This window comes from Leucopleurus acutus, assembly GCF_964270905.1.
Source record: "Leucopleurus acutus genome assembly, chromosome: 2".
NCBI classification, from domain to species: domain Eukaryota; kingdom Metazoa; phylum Chordata; class Mammalia; order Artiodactyla; family Delphinidae; genus Leucopleurus; species Leucopleurus acutus.
In genome coordinates, this window is record NC_139143.1 from 158,908,144 (window position 1) to 158,924,114 (window position 15,971).

The window sequence follows — 15,971 nt, forward strand, 5'->3', positions numbered from 1 at the left end:
CTAAAATTTAAGGACAACTTTTGCTTATGTTTATATAAAACCAGATGGTCTTTCATTTATTTTCATTTCAAAAAGGCAAGGAATTTGTTCCTCTGGAAGAGTAGCTGGGAAAACATGGAAAAAAATAGGCATTGTTTGTAAAGGTCAGGAGTGGGATCAGGGGAATGAGAACAAAAATGAACCTAGAGTTTTGACAATCCCTTCCATTTTCTTTCCTGAAGTTGTAGTTTTCAACCCTAGGTGCCCATCAGAATCACATGGGGATGATTTTAGAAAAGTATTGATCCCTAAGCCCTATCCTCACAGATTCTGATTTGATTAATCTATGTTGGGGCCCATGCATGTGCAGCTAGGCTTAGCATCCACTGTCCTAAAGAGTATGGACAAATAATATGGTAAACTATTCAGCCTCACTAGCCATCAAAGAAATGTCTATAACTGAGCATTAAAAATCATAGAATAAGTTGAGCAAAAGAAGTCAGACACAGGACTTTCCTGGTGGCGCAGTGGTTAAGAATCCGCCTGCCAATGCAGGGGACACGGGTTTGAGCCCTGGTCCGGGAAGATCCCACATGCCGTGGAGCAACTAAGCCTGTGTGCCACAACTATTGAGCCTGTGCTCTAGAGCCTGTGAGCCACAACTACTGAGCCTGCGTGCCACAACTACTGAAGCCCTCGCGCCTAGAGCCTGTGCTCCGCAACAAGAGAAGCCACCTCAATGAGAAGCCCATGCACCGCAACGAAGAGTAGCCCCCGCTCGCCGTAGCTAGAGAAAACCTATATGCAGCAACGAAGACCCCCAACGCAACCAAAAATAAATAAATAAATAAATTTATTAAAAAAAAAAAGTTAGACACAAAAGATTACACGCAGTGTAATTCCATTTTGATGAAATTCTAGGAGAAACAGAAATCAGAAGAGTGGATGCCTGGGAGGAGGTGGAGGAGCAAGAGATACAGACTGACGGCAAAAAGGTAGGAGAGAAATTCAAGGGATAATGGAAATGTTCTGTATCTTGATTGGGCTAGTGGTTAGGTGGGCATATACATTTGTCAAAACTCATCAAACTGTACATTTAAAATCTGTGTATATGTAAATTATACCTCAATTAAAAGAAAGAACACTGGGGAAAATTTCATCACAGCCCTCCCCCACCAAAAGTAGCAGCCAATGCAAATTCGGATGTGGTGAAATTGCTACTCATATAACGATGGCAGAAAATTTTGGTAGAATGCTTCTGAATGGTTTTTGTTTGTTTGTTCGTTTGTTTTGCAGTACGCGGGCCTCTCACTGTTGTGGCCTCTCCTGTTGCAGAACACAGGCTCCGGATGCGCAGGCTCAGCGGCCATGGCTCATGGGCCCAGCCGCTCCGCGGCATGTGAGATCCTCCCGGCCTGAGGCACGAATCCGTGTCCCCTGCATCCGCAGGCAGACTCTCAACCACTGCGCCACCAAGGAAGCCCTCTTCTGAATGTTTGATAATACATTTTATGATCCATACCTCCAGCTTTTGGACTAGTAATTCCACACCTAGGAATTTACTGTATAAAAATAATTTTTAAAATGAAAAATATATGTACAAAAATGGTCTTTGATGTGTTACTTTGTATAAAAACATCAATCACAGGACCAGTGGGTAATTCTTAACTAAATCTGGGCTATGTTGTGAGGGTTGATTCCAGCAGGCCTAGACTTAACCTGAGCTGTTTTGCTAAAGTTCTTGCTTGGCGCTGACCACTGGTCAAGGAATGAAATACACTGATTAAAACAGTGTTGCTTTTCAACCACAGGTCTGGAGTTTCAGAAAGTGGTTTTTAAATCATTATCATAACTACAATCAACATAGTAGGTGAGTGAGAATAAGAAACTTCAACCTATAGAAAGAATAGAGCAGAGGGGCACAGAGCTAGGAGCAGAGAGGTGGGTCATGGTTAAAAACTAAAAATAAGTAGATATAATAATAATAACAGCTGTGTGCTAGACACCGTTCTAAGTAAACGCTTTACATATATTCATTCAGTTAACTCTCGTAACAACTTTATGTGATAGGAATGGCTATTTTCTCCATGTTAAAGATGAGATACCTCAGGCACAGAGAGGTTATTTAACTTGCCCAAGGTCACAGCTAGTTCCTAGTAGAACCAGTAATTATACCCAAGCAATATGGCTCCAGAGTCCATACTCTGAACTACTAAGCTACACTTCAGAGAGGAGGAGAGCGGGAGGAATCTGGTAGGATGATGACCGGGGAATGGAAGAAAAAGCAGGTAGTTTGGGAACATAAATTTTTATTGAGCACCTGTTATATACCAGGGACTGTGGATAAAAGGACGAGTAAGACCACGGCCCATGTCCTTTAAAACCTACAGTCTGGTGAGGAAGACAGGTGTGAGTCACGTTATTTCAAAACAACATGGCAAGTTCTTAAATAATTACAGAGAGCCATGTACAAAGGGCTACAGGAACACAAAGAGTGACACCTCACTCAACCCAGGCCGGAGGTGTCACGAAAGGCTTCTTGAGGAGGTGACTCCTAGGTTGAGAATGAAGAGTTGAAATAGGGAGAGCGTGGTCCAGACTGAGGAAAGTACGCAAGGGAAAAAGAAGGCTGAAGGCAAGTGAGGGGGTATATTTGGGGAAGAGCAAGATGTTAGATGCTACTAGAGCTCAATAAATAGTAATTCCCTTCCCCCTCCCTCTCTTGGGAAGGAATGAGGCCCCATATCTTCCTAGGAAAAGCACTATAGATAGAACTTTTGAGAATGAAGGAAATCGGTGTTGGCGTTCTTGAAAGGTCGCTTCTGCGAGCATCCCCTGCTCTGGCTCCCTAAGAAGTAGCCCAGTCTTCTAAAGGGAACTTGCTTTTGTTTACCTCACATGGACATCAAGCCGCTTCAAAAATTGCCCATACTCTTCACGTAGAGCTTCTTTCTCCTGCTGCAACCCAGACAGCTTCTCTGACAATTCCTGGTTGCTCTTCAGATGCTGAAAAACATTTAAAAGTATGGGAATACTCTGCTGAATATAGGTTTGATGTTGACGAAATGGAAACTGGCAACGCCTTTCTGCTGAAAAAGGCATATGGAAACCAGCGTAGCTTCCTGTGATTTTGCACTTCCAGAATTCCTGAAAGCCAATAGGTCTTTTCCTTGGCTTTTGTTCCCCCAACCTTTCCAGTAGATTTGTGAGCATTTAATTCCACATATAGAGAGTCTTCCAGCTTGAAGTAGAGTGAAAGCTGTTTTCCTGACCTAACCCTGACTAATAAAGTATTTGGTTCTAGAAGTGGCTCCAGGGAGTCTGGACTTAGTGTCTGAGCTGGTCGGATTTGAAGGCAGTTTAATCTTGTCACTAATACTAGCAATCCATGACCAAAATTGATTAAATTCTAATGTAGTTGCCTGTGGTGAAGTGCTCTGGCAGACCACAGGACTGCTACAAAGTTACAGAGGCTCTCAGAACTCCAAGGAGTGCGGGGTGGCGAGCCACACCTGACCACGTTAATGAGCTGGAGAGGAGAAAATGTCCAGCTTGGGATTTAATTATTGGAACAAGGCATACTCAGAGACCCAGAGCACATCCTTCATGTAGGCAGCAGGTCAATATATCCCAAACCCAAATTTCATCAAGTAGGTGGCAGAATTGCAGCATAAGTTGATTTCGTAGACTTGCCACATCTCTTATGTGAAAAATAGTGCTTTATTTGGAAATACATGCAAATCTGAGAATTGGGAACGAGAACATCTGACAGGATTCCAATAACTTTGAGCACCTTGGACCTAGAAATCCTACTGAGCCCCTCTTAGCAGCATAAGCAGTCCTGCTGTCTCAGATTAAACACCCTTGCACCGAGGACTCTACTGACTCCACCTGAGGCAGCTACCCGTGCAGGGATACCTATTATTCTTAACACCCACCCTATACCACTACCGCTTCTCTTTGCCTCCAATCCTACAGCTAGAGTCAGATCCCAGCCCGTCCTGGGGAGAGGGGGTTGAGTATAGGGATTGATGCCATATTGAAAGAATGGAAAGATTCTGCCAAATTAAATTGGCAGAAACCTGAGGAATACGGGTAGGACTGTATTCGTAAGGCATTACACTAGGGAGAAAGGAATATAATGTTGAATAGGCTGAATTTATTGACATGGATACGCTTACCAGAGATTCAGGATTTAATGTGTTGATTTTAACGTCTAATGTGACTTTAATAGTTTGCTTGGTTGGTGGACTGAAACTTGGACCCAACAGTGACCTGTGTTAAATGACATTAAGATGCCATGCTTCCTTGGTATAAGAGAGGAAAGAAGCCAAAGTCTTAAGTAGATCGGAAGTTTGGAGTAGATTTGTCATGGGCGACCTGCTCACCACCTCATCACTATGACCCGCACGTCACTCAGAAGACACTCCTTTCCCCCAGGCTTTGCCAAATACACTGGTGAGGGGAGCTCCAGATTCCTTGAAATGCTCTATAATGCTCTCCTACTGAGGATGATGGTGGGAGATGCCAACACTGAAGCCCTGATTTTAGTGGGGATGATGGTACTGCAGCGTGTCGGAGATCAAGTGGCAATGTTTAACCCCCGATACAAGGTGGGCATTATTACTCTTATTAGATAATAGGGCCAGAGATTTAACCAAATGGTTTGACTCGTAGTGATCTTTGGTTGTAGTTAATTGCTCACAGTGATTACAGGACTAAAATAGATTAACAGCCTATTAAAGTTTTAATTGAGTTGTATTTTTCAATAAATGAATAAATATATAAATGCACCTGGGTCTGGTGAACAGAGGCCCAATTTGAATGACAACAGTGGAGAGTAATGGCCTCTTACTCAATCCCCAGACCTGAGTCAGTTCAGACCCAGGGTCCTTTTGCTAGGTTGTCTTCAGGAAGAACCTTGTGTGTGACGCTGCCACAAGCATGTGATCTTCTCCCAAGCCTTCCCCAAAGAGGCCTGTGGCCTTTTACCCAGGTGACTGGGCATTGGAGAAAGGGAACTATCTAGACTTTGGGGGAATTACATACAGAACAGTGGTTCTCAGTCAACACTAATACCTTGGAACCCAAAATGAGACTGAGGTTCACAATTCAGAGTGGGGGCTTAAGGAAGTAAGGTGGAAAATGGAGTTTGAACACACAGAGTGTCTTAGAGTAGGTCTGCAGTGATTCATTGGCTCAGTGTAGGTTTCATGATTGGCCTAGTGGGTTTGTGAATCTCCTCAGTGATTTCTTCCCAATTCTTTTTTTTCTTCTTTTGCGGTACGCGGGCCTCTCACTGTTGTGGCCTCTCCCGTTGCGGAGCACAGGCTCCGGACGCGCAGGCTCAGCGGCCATGGCTCACGGGCCCAGCCGCTCCACAGCATGTGGGATCTTCCCAGACCGGGGCACGAACCCATGTCCCCTGCATCGGCAGGCGGACTCTCAACCACTGCACCACCAGGGAAGCCCTCTCCCCAATTCTTGAATGTATAGTCAAACTAGACAATCTGGAATAGAAGATTCTCTTTGTTGGCTTTCTGACCTGAGGCATGAGGGCTATTGATGGTAGAAAAGGCCAAGTGCTTGGAATGCCTCTTCAGAGTCTAGAATCAACTTATACCACCTTTGCCTTCAACCCATTTATCAAGCAACCTTCAAGGCTGTATGGTTTTAGTGGTGCCCAAAGCAAGACAAAGATCTGTGCTGTGACAGGCTGCGGTGCAAACTGCTTTGCCACTTGGGCTTTATGACCCAGCAGACCCAAAGTTGCTCCAAGTTTCCATGGCAGCTGAGGAAGCAATATAGAGCCTCTGGGAAACTGTAGTTTAATGTTATGATTTGGGAGGAAAGTCATCTCTCCTCCTATAATATCTCTTTGACTTTTGAGAAAGGTCCTTGCTTGTGACTGGCCCTGGTGGAGACTGAATGGTTGGCCATGAGAAATCAAGTATCGAGTAACCTGAGCTGTCCTTCCTGAAATGAGGTGTTCTATTATTCACTGAGCATTGAGTTGGGCATGTGCAGTAGTACTCCATCCTCAAACAGAATTGCTATGTAAAATACTGAGCCCCAGCAGGTCCTTAAGGTTCCAAGCTGCATTAGCAAGTGGTACTTACTTCTATTGCATCATCACCTCTCTTAACCCAAACCTATGGCCTAATGGGGCGTTCTCTATGACCAGTTAGCCAAGGAAGAATAAATTCAGGCCTGATGTACATATGATTCTGTACAATATGCAGCAACCACTAAGCTGAGACGAAGTGAGAGTAGCATTGACATATATACACTACCCAACGTAAATAGATATGCAGTTGGGAAGCAACTGCATAGCACAGGGAGATCAGCTGAGTGCTTTGTGACCATCTAGAGGGGTGGGATAGGGAGGATGGGAGGGAGACGCAAAAGGGAGGGGATATATATATATGTATAGCTGATTCACTTTGTTATACAGCAGAAACGAACACACCATTGTAAAGCAATTATACTCCACTAAAGATGTTTAAAACAAAAAAAGTAGGGCTGCTGTGGCATACAGCCCCAACTGAGGGGTAGCCCTTAAGACCAGGGGGAAGGGAAATCTCAGTGGGCAAAGCTTGTGTTCACTTTGCCTGGAAAGGGAGATGTCCAGAGGCATGGACCTATGCTAATTTATAGAAAGTTTCTAATAGTTTGGCCAGATGATCAGGGATTTGGAAAGAATAATATTGGAGGACTGATGAAAAAGAGGCCTGGAAAAGGGGCCTGGACTAGAAATGCTGTCCAATCGGTGGGAATGTTCTATGTCTGCACTCTCCAACATGGTGGTCACTTGCCACCCGTGGCTACTGAGCACATGAAACGTGCCTAGTGTGTCTGAGGAACTGAATTTTAAATTTTATGTAATTTTAATTAACTTAGCCACATGTGGCTAGTTGACACAATATTAGACAGCACAGGCCTAGAGTGTGAACATATATGTGTAACATGTGTTTCTGCTCAGCAGAGGGCTTCCACAGAAGAGGTGGCTCTCAATAATCAGGTGGAAAAAAATAGTACATTCTGGATGTCACTTAGCCTCTTTTTCTATCTATTTGCTCACTCAGTGGGCTCACGTGCAAAGTGCATGGGGGCAGGAATATATTTTATAAGGAGTCACCAAGGCTAATCCACTCAACTTGCTAAAAGCACAGATCAATGCTGAGCAACTGTTATGGCAGCTGGGGGGCCAGGCAGCCACCCGGTAGTAGGTTTATTATGCTGGACCCCTTCCACCATGCAGAGAACAACAATTTGTCCTCAGTGAAAGAGACACTCATTTTATTTTTGTTCTTTTCATTAATTTTTATTGGAGTAGAGTTGATTTACAATGTTGTTAGTTTCTTGCTGTACAGCAAAGTGATTCAGTCATATGTACATATATATCCACTCTTTTTTAGATTTCCTTCCCATTTAGGTCACCACAGAGCACTGAGTAGAGTTTCCTGTGCTATGGAGTAGGTTCTCATTAGTTATCTATTTTATACATAGTAAGGAAACACTCATTTTAGATACGGATTTGCTTTCTCTGTCCACAATGCTTTTGCCAGGACCACCATCTGTGGACTTACCAAATTCTTTATTTCTTGTCATGATATACTACCACCCAACATGGCTTCTGATAAAGAAAATCATTTTACACTAAGAGAAGTGAAACAAAGGCTCATATATATGAGAGTCATTGGTCTCACCCTATATCCCACTATCCAGTAAAAAAAACAAATCTGCAAAACAGTGGAAAGACCTATGGAGGATGTAGTTATGATGCTGGCTAGGTGAAAACATCTTTTGAGGTTCAGTGATGTCCGATAAGATGATGTCTAAACTTTTAACCATCGATTGATATATGATGCTGTTTCTCTCAGAGCCAGAATATGGGAAAGAAACCAAGAGCTGGAATGGGAGTGGCTTTTCAAACCTATACCTCATTGGCAAAACATGTGTTATAGTATTATTGGTAGTTAACTTATAATTAAGTTTTAAAGTTAGTATATCCATGTGGATTGAGACTGAAGAAGCAGCAATGAACATTACCCCCAAATGACCACAGATGCTGCTGGGACTCTGAGAAGTTAAGTGTATCAAGGAAACAGGAGGCAGGGCACAACCTTTAAAAGAATGACATAGCTGTTGAGGATACAACAAAAACTGGTTGGAACCGATTAGGTCAAAGATGGCAGAAGATTTGACTTCCAGTAGACTTTGAGCCTCATTATATGCTCGTTGTAACTAGCTAAACAACACACCCACAGGTGCTGTGACAGTTCTGAGGCCAACCATAAAAGTCCCAAAAGTGGGCAGTCACCCAATTCCTGCAAATCCCTGTCCCTTCTCCAAAATAGTTGGAATAATCCTCCCACTCATTAGCCTATGAAATTACCCAGCCTATAAAAATTAACCATGCCATATTTCGGGGCCTCTCACCTTCTGAGATGGCCCACACTCTGTCTGTGGAGTGAGTTTCTCCCAGGGCCGCTCTGGCCTTTTGAGATGGACTGCATTCTGTCTATGGAATATGTTTCTCTCTAAATAAATCCACTTCTTACCTATCACTTTGTTATCCACTGAATTCTTTCTGAGATGAGACAGAAGAACCTCAGCTTCATTAATTCCTGAGACCAGGTGTGTGATCGCAATTAAGACAGTGGGCTCAAGTCCCAATGTGGGTTTTGGCTGGGTTCACGTCCCAATCTAAGTTCTGAGATTTCATCTTCATTTATATGAGTGATAGTGCATCCTATTAGAGGAAAGCATACTACTCTTCATTTTTAAAAAAAAATTTTAAATTATTTTTTATATAGCAGGTTCTTATTAGTTATCTATTTTAAATATATTAGTGTATATATGTCAATCCCAATCTCCCAATTCATCCCACCACCAGCCCCCCGCCGACCCCCCCCGCCCCACCATCGCTTTCCACCCTAGGTGTCCATATGTTTGTTCTCTACATCTGTGTCTCTATTTGTGCCCTGCAAACCAGTTCATCTATACCATTTTTCTAGGTTCCACATATATGCGTTAATATACGATATTTGTTTTTCTCTTTCTGACTTACTTCATTCTGTATGACAGTCCCTAGATCCATCCACGTCTCTACAAATGACCCAATTTCGTTCCTTGTTATGGCTGAGTAATATTCCATTGTATATATGTACCACATCTCCTTTATCCATTCGTCTCTTGATGGGCATTTAGGTTGCTTCCATGACCTAGCTATTGTAAATAGTGCTGCAATGAACATTGGGATGCATGTGTCTTTTTGAATTATGGTTTTCTCTGGGTATATGCCCAGTAGTGGGATTGCTGGGTCATATGGTAATTCTATTTTTAGTTTCTTAAGGAACCTCCACACTGTTCTCCATAGTGGTTGTATCAATTTACATTCCCACCAACAGTGCAAGAGGGTTCCCTTTTCTCCACACCCTCTCCAGCATCTGTTGTCTATAGATTTTCTGATGATGCCCATTCTAACTGGTGTGAGGTGATACCTCATTGTAGTTTTGATTTGCATTTCTCTAATAATTAGTGATGTTGAGCAGCTTTTCATGTGCTTCTTGGCCAACTGTATGTCTTTTTTGGAGAAATGTCTATTTAGGTCTTCTGGCCTTTTTTGATTGGGTTGTTTTTTTAATATTGAGTTGCATGAGCTGTTTATATATTTTGGAGATTAATCCTTTGTCCGTTGATTAGTTTGCAAATATTTTCTCCCATTCTGAGGGTTGTCTTTTCATCTGGTTTGCAGTTTCCTTTGCTGTGCAAAAGCTTTAAAGTTTCATTAGGTCTCATTTGTTTATTTTTGTTTTTATTTCCATTTCTCTAGGAGGTAGATCAAAAAAGATCTTGCTGTGATTTATGTCGAAGAATGTTCTTCCTGTGTTTTTCTCTAAGAGTTTTATAGTGTCTGGTCTTACATTTAGGTCTCCAATACATTTTGAGTTTATTTTTGTGTATGGTGTTAGGAAGTGTCTAATTTCATTCTTTTACATGTAACTGTCCAGTTTTCCCAGCACCACTTATTGAAGAGATTGTCTTTTCTCCATTGTATATCCTTTGTCATAGATTAGTTGACAATAGGTGCGTGGGTTTATCTCTGGGCTTTCTATCCTGTTCCATTGATCTATATTTCTGTTTTTGTGCCAGTACCATATTGTCTTGATTACTGTAGCTTTGTAGTATAGTGTGAAGTTAGGGAGTCTGATTCCTCCAGCTCCACTTTTTTCCCTCAAGACTGCTTTGGCGTCTTTTGTGTCTCCATACAAATTTTAAGATTTTTTTGCTCTAGTTCTGTAAAAAATGTCACTGGTAATTTGACAGGGATTGCATTGAATCTGTAGATTGCTTTGGGTAGTATAGTCCAATATTTTCACAATATGGATTCTTCCAATCCAAGAACATGGTATATCTCTCCATCTGTTTGTGTCATCTTTGATTACTTTCATCAGTGTCGTATAGTTTTCTGAGTACAGGTCTTTTACCTCCTTAGGTAGGTTTATTCCTAGGTATTTTATTCTTTTTGTTGCAATGGTGAATGGGATTGTTTCCTTAATTTCTCTTTCTGGTCTTTCATTGTTAGTGTCTAGGAATGCAAGAGATTTCTGTGCATTCATTTTGTATCCTGCAACTTTACCAGATTCATCGATTAGCTCTAGTAGTTTTCTGGTGGCACCTTTAGGATTCTCTATGTATAGTACCATGTCATCTGCAAACAGTGACAGTTTTACTTCTTCTTTTCCAATTTGTATTCCTTTTATTTCTTTTTCTTCTCTGATTGCCATGGCTAGGACTTCCAAAACTATGTTGAATAATGGTGGCGAGAGTGGACATCCTTGTCTTGTTCCAGATCTTAGAGGAAATGCTTTCAGTTTTCACCATTGAGAATGATGTTTGCTGTGGGTTTGTAATATATGGCCTTTATTATGTTGAGGTAGGTTCCCTCTATGCCCACTTTCTGGAGAGTTTTTATCATAAATGGGTGTTGAATTTTGTCAAAAGCTTTTTCTGCATCTATTGAGATGATCATATGGTTTTTATTCTTCAATTTGTTAATATGGTGTATCACATTGATTGATTTGCATATATTGAAGAATCCTTGCATCCCTGGGGTAAATCCCACTTGATAATGGTGTATGATCCTTTTAATGTGTTGTTGGATTTTGTTGACGATTTTTGCATCTATAGTCATCAGTGATATTGGTCTATAATTTTCTTTTTTTGTAGTATCTTTGTCTGGCTTTGGTATCAGGGAGATGGTGGCCTCATAGAATGAGTTTGGGAGTTCCTTCCTCTGCAATTTTTTGGAAGAGTTTGAGAAGGGTGGGTGTTAGCTCTTCTCTAAAGGTTTGATAGAATTCACCTGTGAAGCCATCTGGTCCAGGACTTTTGTTTGTTGGAAGATTTTTTTTTTTTTTTTTTTTTTTTTGCGGTACACGGGCCTCTCACTGTTGTGGCCTCTCCCGTTGCGGAGCACAGGCTCCGGACGCGCAGGCTCAGCGGCCACGGCTCACGGGCGCAGCCGCTCCGCGGCATGTGGGATCTTCCCGGATCGGGGCACGAACCCGTGTCCCCTGCATCGGCAGGCGGATTCTCAACCACTGCGCCACCAGGGAAGCCCCTTGTTGGAAGATTTTTAATCACAGTTTCAATTTCATTACTTGTGATTGGTTTTTTCATATTTTCTATTTCTTCCTGGTTCAGACTTGGAAGGTTATACATTTCAAAGAATTTGTCCATTTCTTCAACGTTGTCCATTTTATTGGCATAGAGTTGCTTGTAGTAGTCTCTTAGGATGCTTTGTATTTCTGCAGTGTCCATTGTAACGTCTCCTTTTTCATTTCTAATTTTATTGATTTGAGTCCTCTCCCTCTTTTTCTTGATGAGTCTGGGTAAAGGTTTATCAATTTTGTTTATCTTCTCAAAGAACCAGCTTTTAGTTTTATTGATCTTTGCTATTGTTTTCTTTGTTTCTATTTCATTTATTTCTGCTCTGATCTTTATGATTTCTTTCCTTCTACTAACTTTGGGTTTTGTTTGCTCTTCTTTCTCTAGTTCCTTTAGGTGTATGGTTAGATTGTTTATTTGAGATTTTTCTTGTTTCTTGAGGTAGGCTTGTATTGCTAAAAACTTCCCTCTTAGAACTGCTTTTGCTGTATCCCGCAGGTTTTCGATCATTGTGTTTTTGTTGTCATTTGTCTCTAGGTATTCTTTGATTTCTTCAGTGATCTCTTGGTTATTTAGTAATGTATTGTTTAGCCTCCATGTGTTTGTGTTTTTTATTTTTTTCCCCTGTAATTGGTTTCTAATTTCATAGCGTTGTGCTCAGAAAAGATGCTTGACATGATTTCGATTTTCTTAAATTTACCGAGGCTTGATTTGTGACCCAAGATGTGATCTATCCTGGAGAATGTTCTGTGTGCCCTTGAGAAGAAAGTGTAATCTGCTGATTTTGGATAGAATGTCCTATAAATATCAATTAAATCTATCTGGTCTGTTGCGTCATTTAAAGCTTGTGTTTCCTTATTAATTTTCGGTCTGGGTGATCTGTCCATTGGTGTAAGTGCGGTGTTAAAGTCCCCCACTATTATTGTGTTACAGTCGATTTCCTCTTTTATAGCTGTTAGCAGTTGCCTTATGTATTGAGGAGCTCCTATGTTGGGTGCATATATATTTATAGTTGTTATATCTTCTTCTTGGATTGATCCCTTGATCATTATCTAGTGTCCTTCCTTGTCTCTTGTAACATTCCTTATTTTAAAGTCTATTTTATGTGATATAAGTATTGCTACTCCAGCTTTCTTTTGATTTCCATTTGCATGGAATATCTTTTTCCATCCACTCACTTTCAGTCTGTATGTGTCCCGAGGTCTGAAGTGGGTCTCTTGTAGACAGCATATATATGGGTCTTGTTTTTGTATCCATTCAGTGAGCCTATGTCTTTTGGTTGGAGCATTTAATCCATTCACGTTTAAGGTAATTATCTATAGGTATATTGCTAGTACCATTTTCTTAATTGTTATGGGTTTTTTTTTTGTAGGTCCTTTTCTTCTCTTGTGTTTCCCACTTAGAGAAGTTCATTTAGCATTTGCTGTAGAGCTGGTTTGTTGGTGCTGAATTCTCTTAGCTTTTGTTTGTCTGTAAAGCTTTTGATTTCTCCCTAGAATCTGAATGAGATCCTTGTTGGGTATAGTAATCTTGGTTGTAAGTTCTTCCCTTTCATCACTTTAAATATATCATGCCACTCCCTTCTGGCTTGTAGAGTTTCCGCTGAGAAATCAGCTGTTAACCTTATGGGAGTTCCCTTGTATGTTATTTGTCATTTTCCCCTTGTTGCTTCCAATAATTTTTCGTCTTTAATTTTTGTCAATATGATTACTATGTGTCTCAGTGTGTTTCTCCTTGGGTTTATCCTGCCTGGGACTCTCTGTGTTTGCTGGACTTGGGTAGCTATTTCTTTTCCCATGTTATGGAAGTTTTCGACTATAATCTCTTCAAATATTTTCTCGGGTCCTTTCTCCTCTCTTCTCCTTCTGAGACCCCTATAATGTGAATGTTGTTTCATTTAATGTTGTCCCAGAGGTCTCTCAGGCTGTCTTCATTTATTTTCATTCTTTTTTCTTTATTCTGTTCCATGGCAGTGAATTCCACCATTCTGTCTTCCTGGTCACTTATCCATTCTTCTGCCTCAGTTATTCTGCTATTGATTCCTTCTAGTGTATTTTTCATTTCAGTTATTGTATTGTTCATCTCTGTTTGTTTGTTTTTTTTAATTCTTCTAGGTGTTTGTTTTTTAATTCTTTAGGTCTTTGTTAAACATTTCTTGCATCTTCTCAATCTTTGCCTCCATTCTTTTTCTGAGGTCTTGGATCATCTTCACTATCATTATTCTGTATTCTTTTTCTGGAAGGTTGCCTATCTCCACTTCATTTAGTTGTTTTTCTGGGGTTTTATCTTGTTCCTTCATCTGGTATAAAGTCCTCTGCCTTTTCATTTTGTCTATCTTTCTGTGAATGTGGTTTTCCTTCCACAGGCTGGAGAATTGTAGTTCTTCTTGTTTTTCAAGCATACTATTCTTTTTATTGTTTAAAAGGTTAAATATTGGGTAAAAGGGTTTGTTTGGAAGCTGATTATACAAAGTGGACTGTGACATTGCTTACCAGGGCCCCTATTTTTCTAAGCTGTCCCCTGTGCTGCAAGGTTGGAAGTCTGAAAACTTTTCCCAAACTCCCTTGACAGCAGAGTTCCAGTTTGGTTTCTGCAAATGAAAGGCAGCTGCACACAGTTTGGAAAGCATGGGGGAAAGCATAGGAAAAGCCACTGTTCTCCTCTAGCACTACTTGAAGCAGATATGGTAGGGGGTCCCTGGAGAAAGAACCAGGCATGGCTTTCTTGACAGAAGCCATTTTTGGCCTAATCCATTTTGTGATCTAAGCCTGGCCACGATGCTTGCCCTTGAACAGGTCTCAGTAATTAATGATCTAAATGGAAGTGAGGGAATGTAAGAACAAAGGAAAAGCAGTCAAGAAACAATAGTTCAGTGATAAATCTAGTCCTAGCTCCTCCTCAAGGGATATACATAACAATCTGATACACGTCTTTGAGTTCTACAGGAAGTAAGACCCCCACCTAGGTGGAAGACAGCATGATGATGTTGACCCTCATGACTTCAATCAACTAAAGCTTGGACTCTATGGACCTTTGCCCCAATTCTATGCTGAATTCTCCTCTGCTCAAGATCCTTCATGAATATGCACGTACCCTTAGCTTAAAAATTCCCCAATTTTGCTGTTCAAGGAGACACTGCTTTGGGAGAGAGCCCTGGTGTTCTTACTTGCTGCAAGTAACAAATCCTTCCTTCTCCTGTTCTTTGGCTTGGCTGTATCTTTTGGTTCAACACCTACCACGAGGCAAATCCAGTATCTGGGTAACACTACCAGGTAGATGAAAGGGAAGATAGCAGATGAGACTTCTGTAAGGGCTTCAGGGAGGGTTCCTGTAAATCTCCCACTTCGGTGCTGCAGGAGTTGGTTTCCCTGTGATTTCTGAACTTCTGGATTTATTGAAAGCTGGCAATCTTCTACTCACCCCTACCTCACCCTTCCAACAGTTCTGTAAGCATGTTCTTCCCCGTGTTAAATTCCTTCTTGCTTGCAATACCTAGAGTAGATTCTGCTTTCCTGAATGAATCCTGACTAAACTTAATGGGTAAAGTGCTAGGCATTCAATAATTATTAGCTCTTCTTAGCTATCAATTAGGTCTAAGGGAATAGGGAAACTGAGAAGCATACTTATTTGCTTTCTTACCTCATCAGATTTTCTTTTTTCATTTTCCAGTTGTTTAAGTTGTGTTTCTTGTTGCTGAATTCTGGATTGTTGCTGAGAACTGGTCATTTCCAGTTGATTCTCTTTATCCTTTAAGATTTTCACTTGCTCTTGTAGCTCATTCATATTCTCATCTAGGAGTTTCCTGAGGGCAATTAATGTACATTAAACCACACTGTGAATTGCAAAGCTCTGCAAAAGAAACTCTTCGACCTAAATTTGTTATACTGGGCACAGGGGATTTTTTTTTGGTTCACTGAGGTAAGGTAGGTGTCCGTAAGATAAAGGGACCAACATCAAAGGAAACTCCTTTGTGACAGAAGCTTTTCTTAGTTTTCTCTCTCACTCCTGAAAACCACCCTATGAAGAATAAATAATTTTCCTTATTTACCAGAGGAAGCTGTGGCACAGAGAGGTTTAATTAACTTGCTCCAGGTCACATGGCTAGGAAAAGTTGGAGGTAGGGATCTAATTCCAAATTCTTTATTCTTTCTTTTTTTTTTTTTTTGGCCGCGCCCAGGGCTCAAACCCATGTCCCCTGCAGTGGAAGCAGGAGTCTTAGCCACTGGACCCTCAGGGAAGTCCCGGGGATTCTATATTCTTTGTATTTGTTCTGAGTGCTTTATGAGTTGAATCCCATCATTTTCTTGCTTTAATAT

General features: G+C 41.1%; 1 protein-coding gene across 1 annotated transcript in view; it reads right to left on the reverse strand.

Moving 5' to 3' along the window:
• The window catches only part of CCDC30 (coiled-coil domain containing 30), a gene marked incomplete at its 3' end in the record, with an annotated part of 171,630 nt that overhangs the window by 19,798 nt on the left and 135,861 nt on the right, over nucleotides 1-15,971 (reverse strand). The window contains exons 14-15 of the mRNA XM_082833927.1: nucleotides 15,295-15,457; nucleotides 2,873-2,985 (exon numbers count right to left, since the gene is read on the reverse strand). Coding sequence (XP_082690053.1) covers nucleotides 2,873-2,985; nucleotides 15,295-15,457 — 276 coding nt within the window. The remainder of the gene's footprint in view (nucleotides 1-2,872; nucleotides 2,986-15,294; nucleotides 15,458-15,971) is intronic.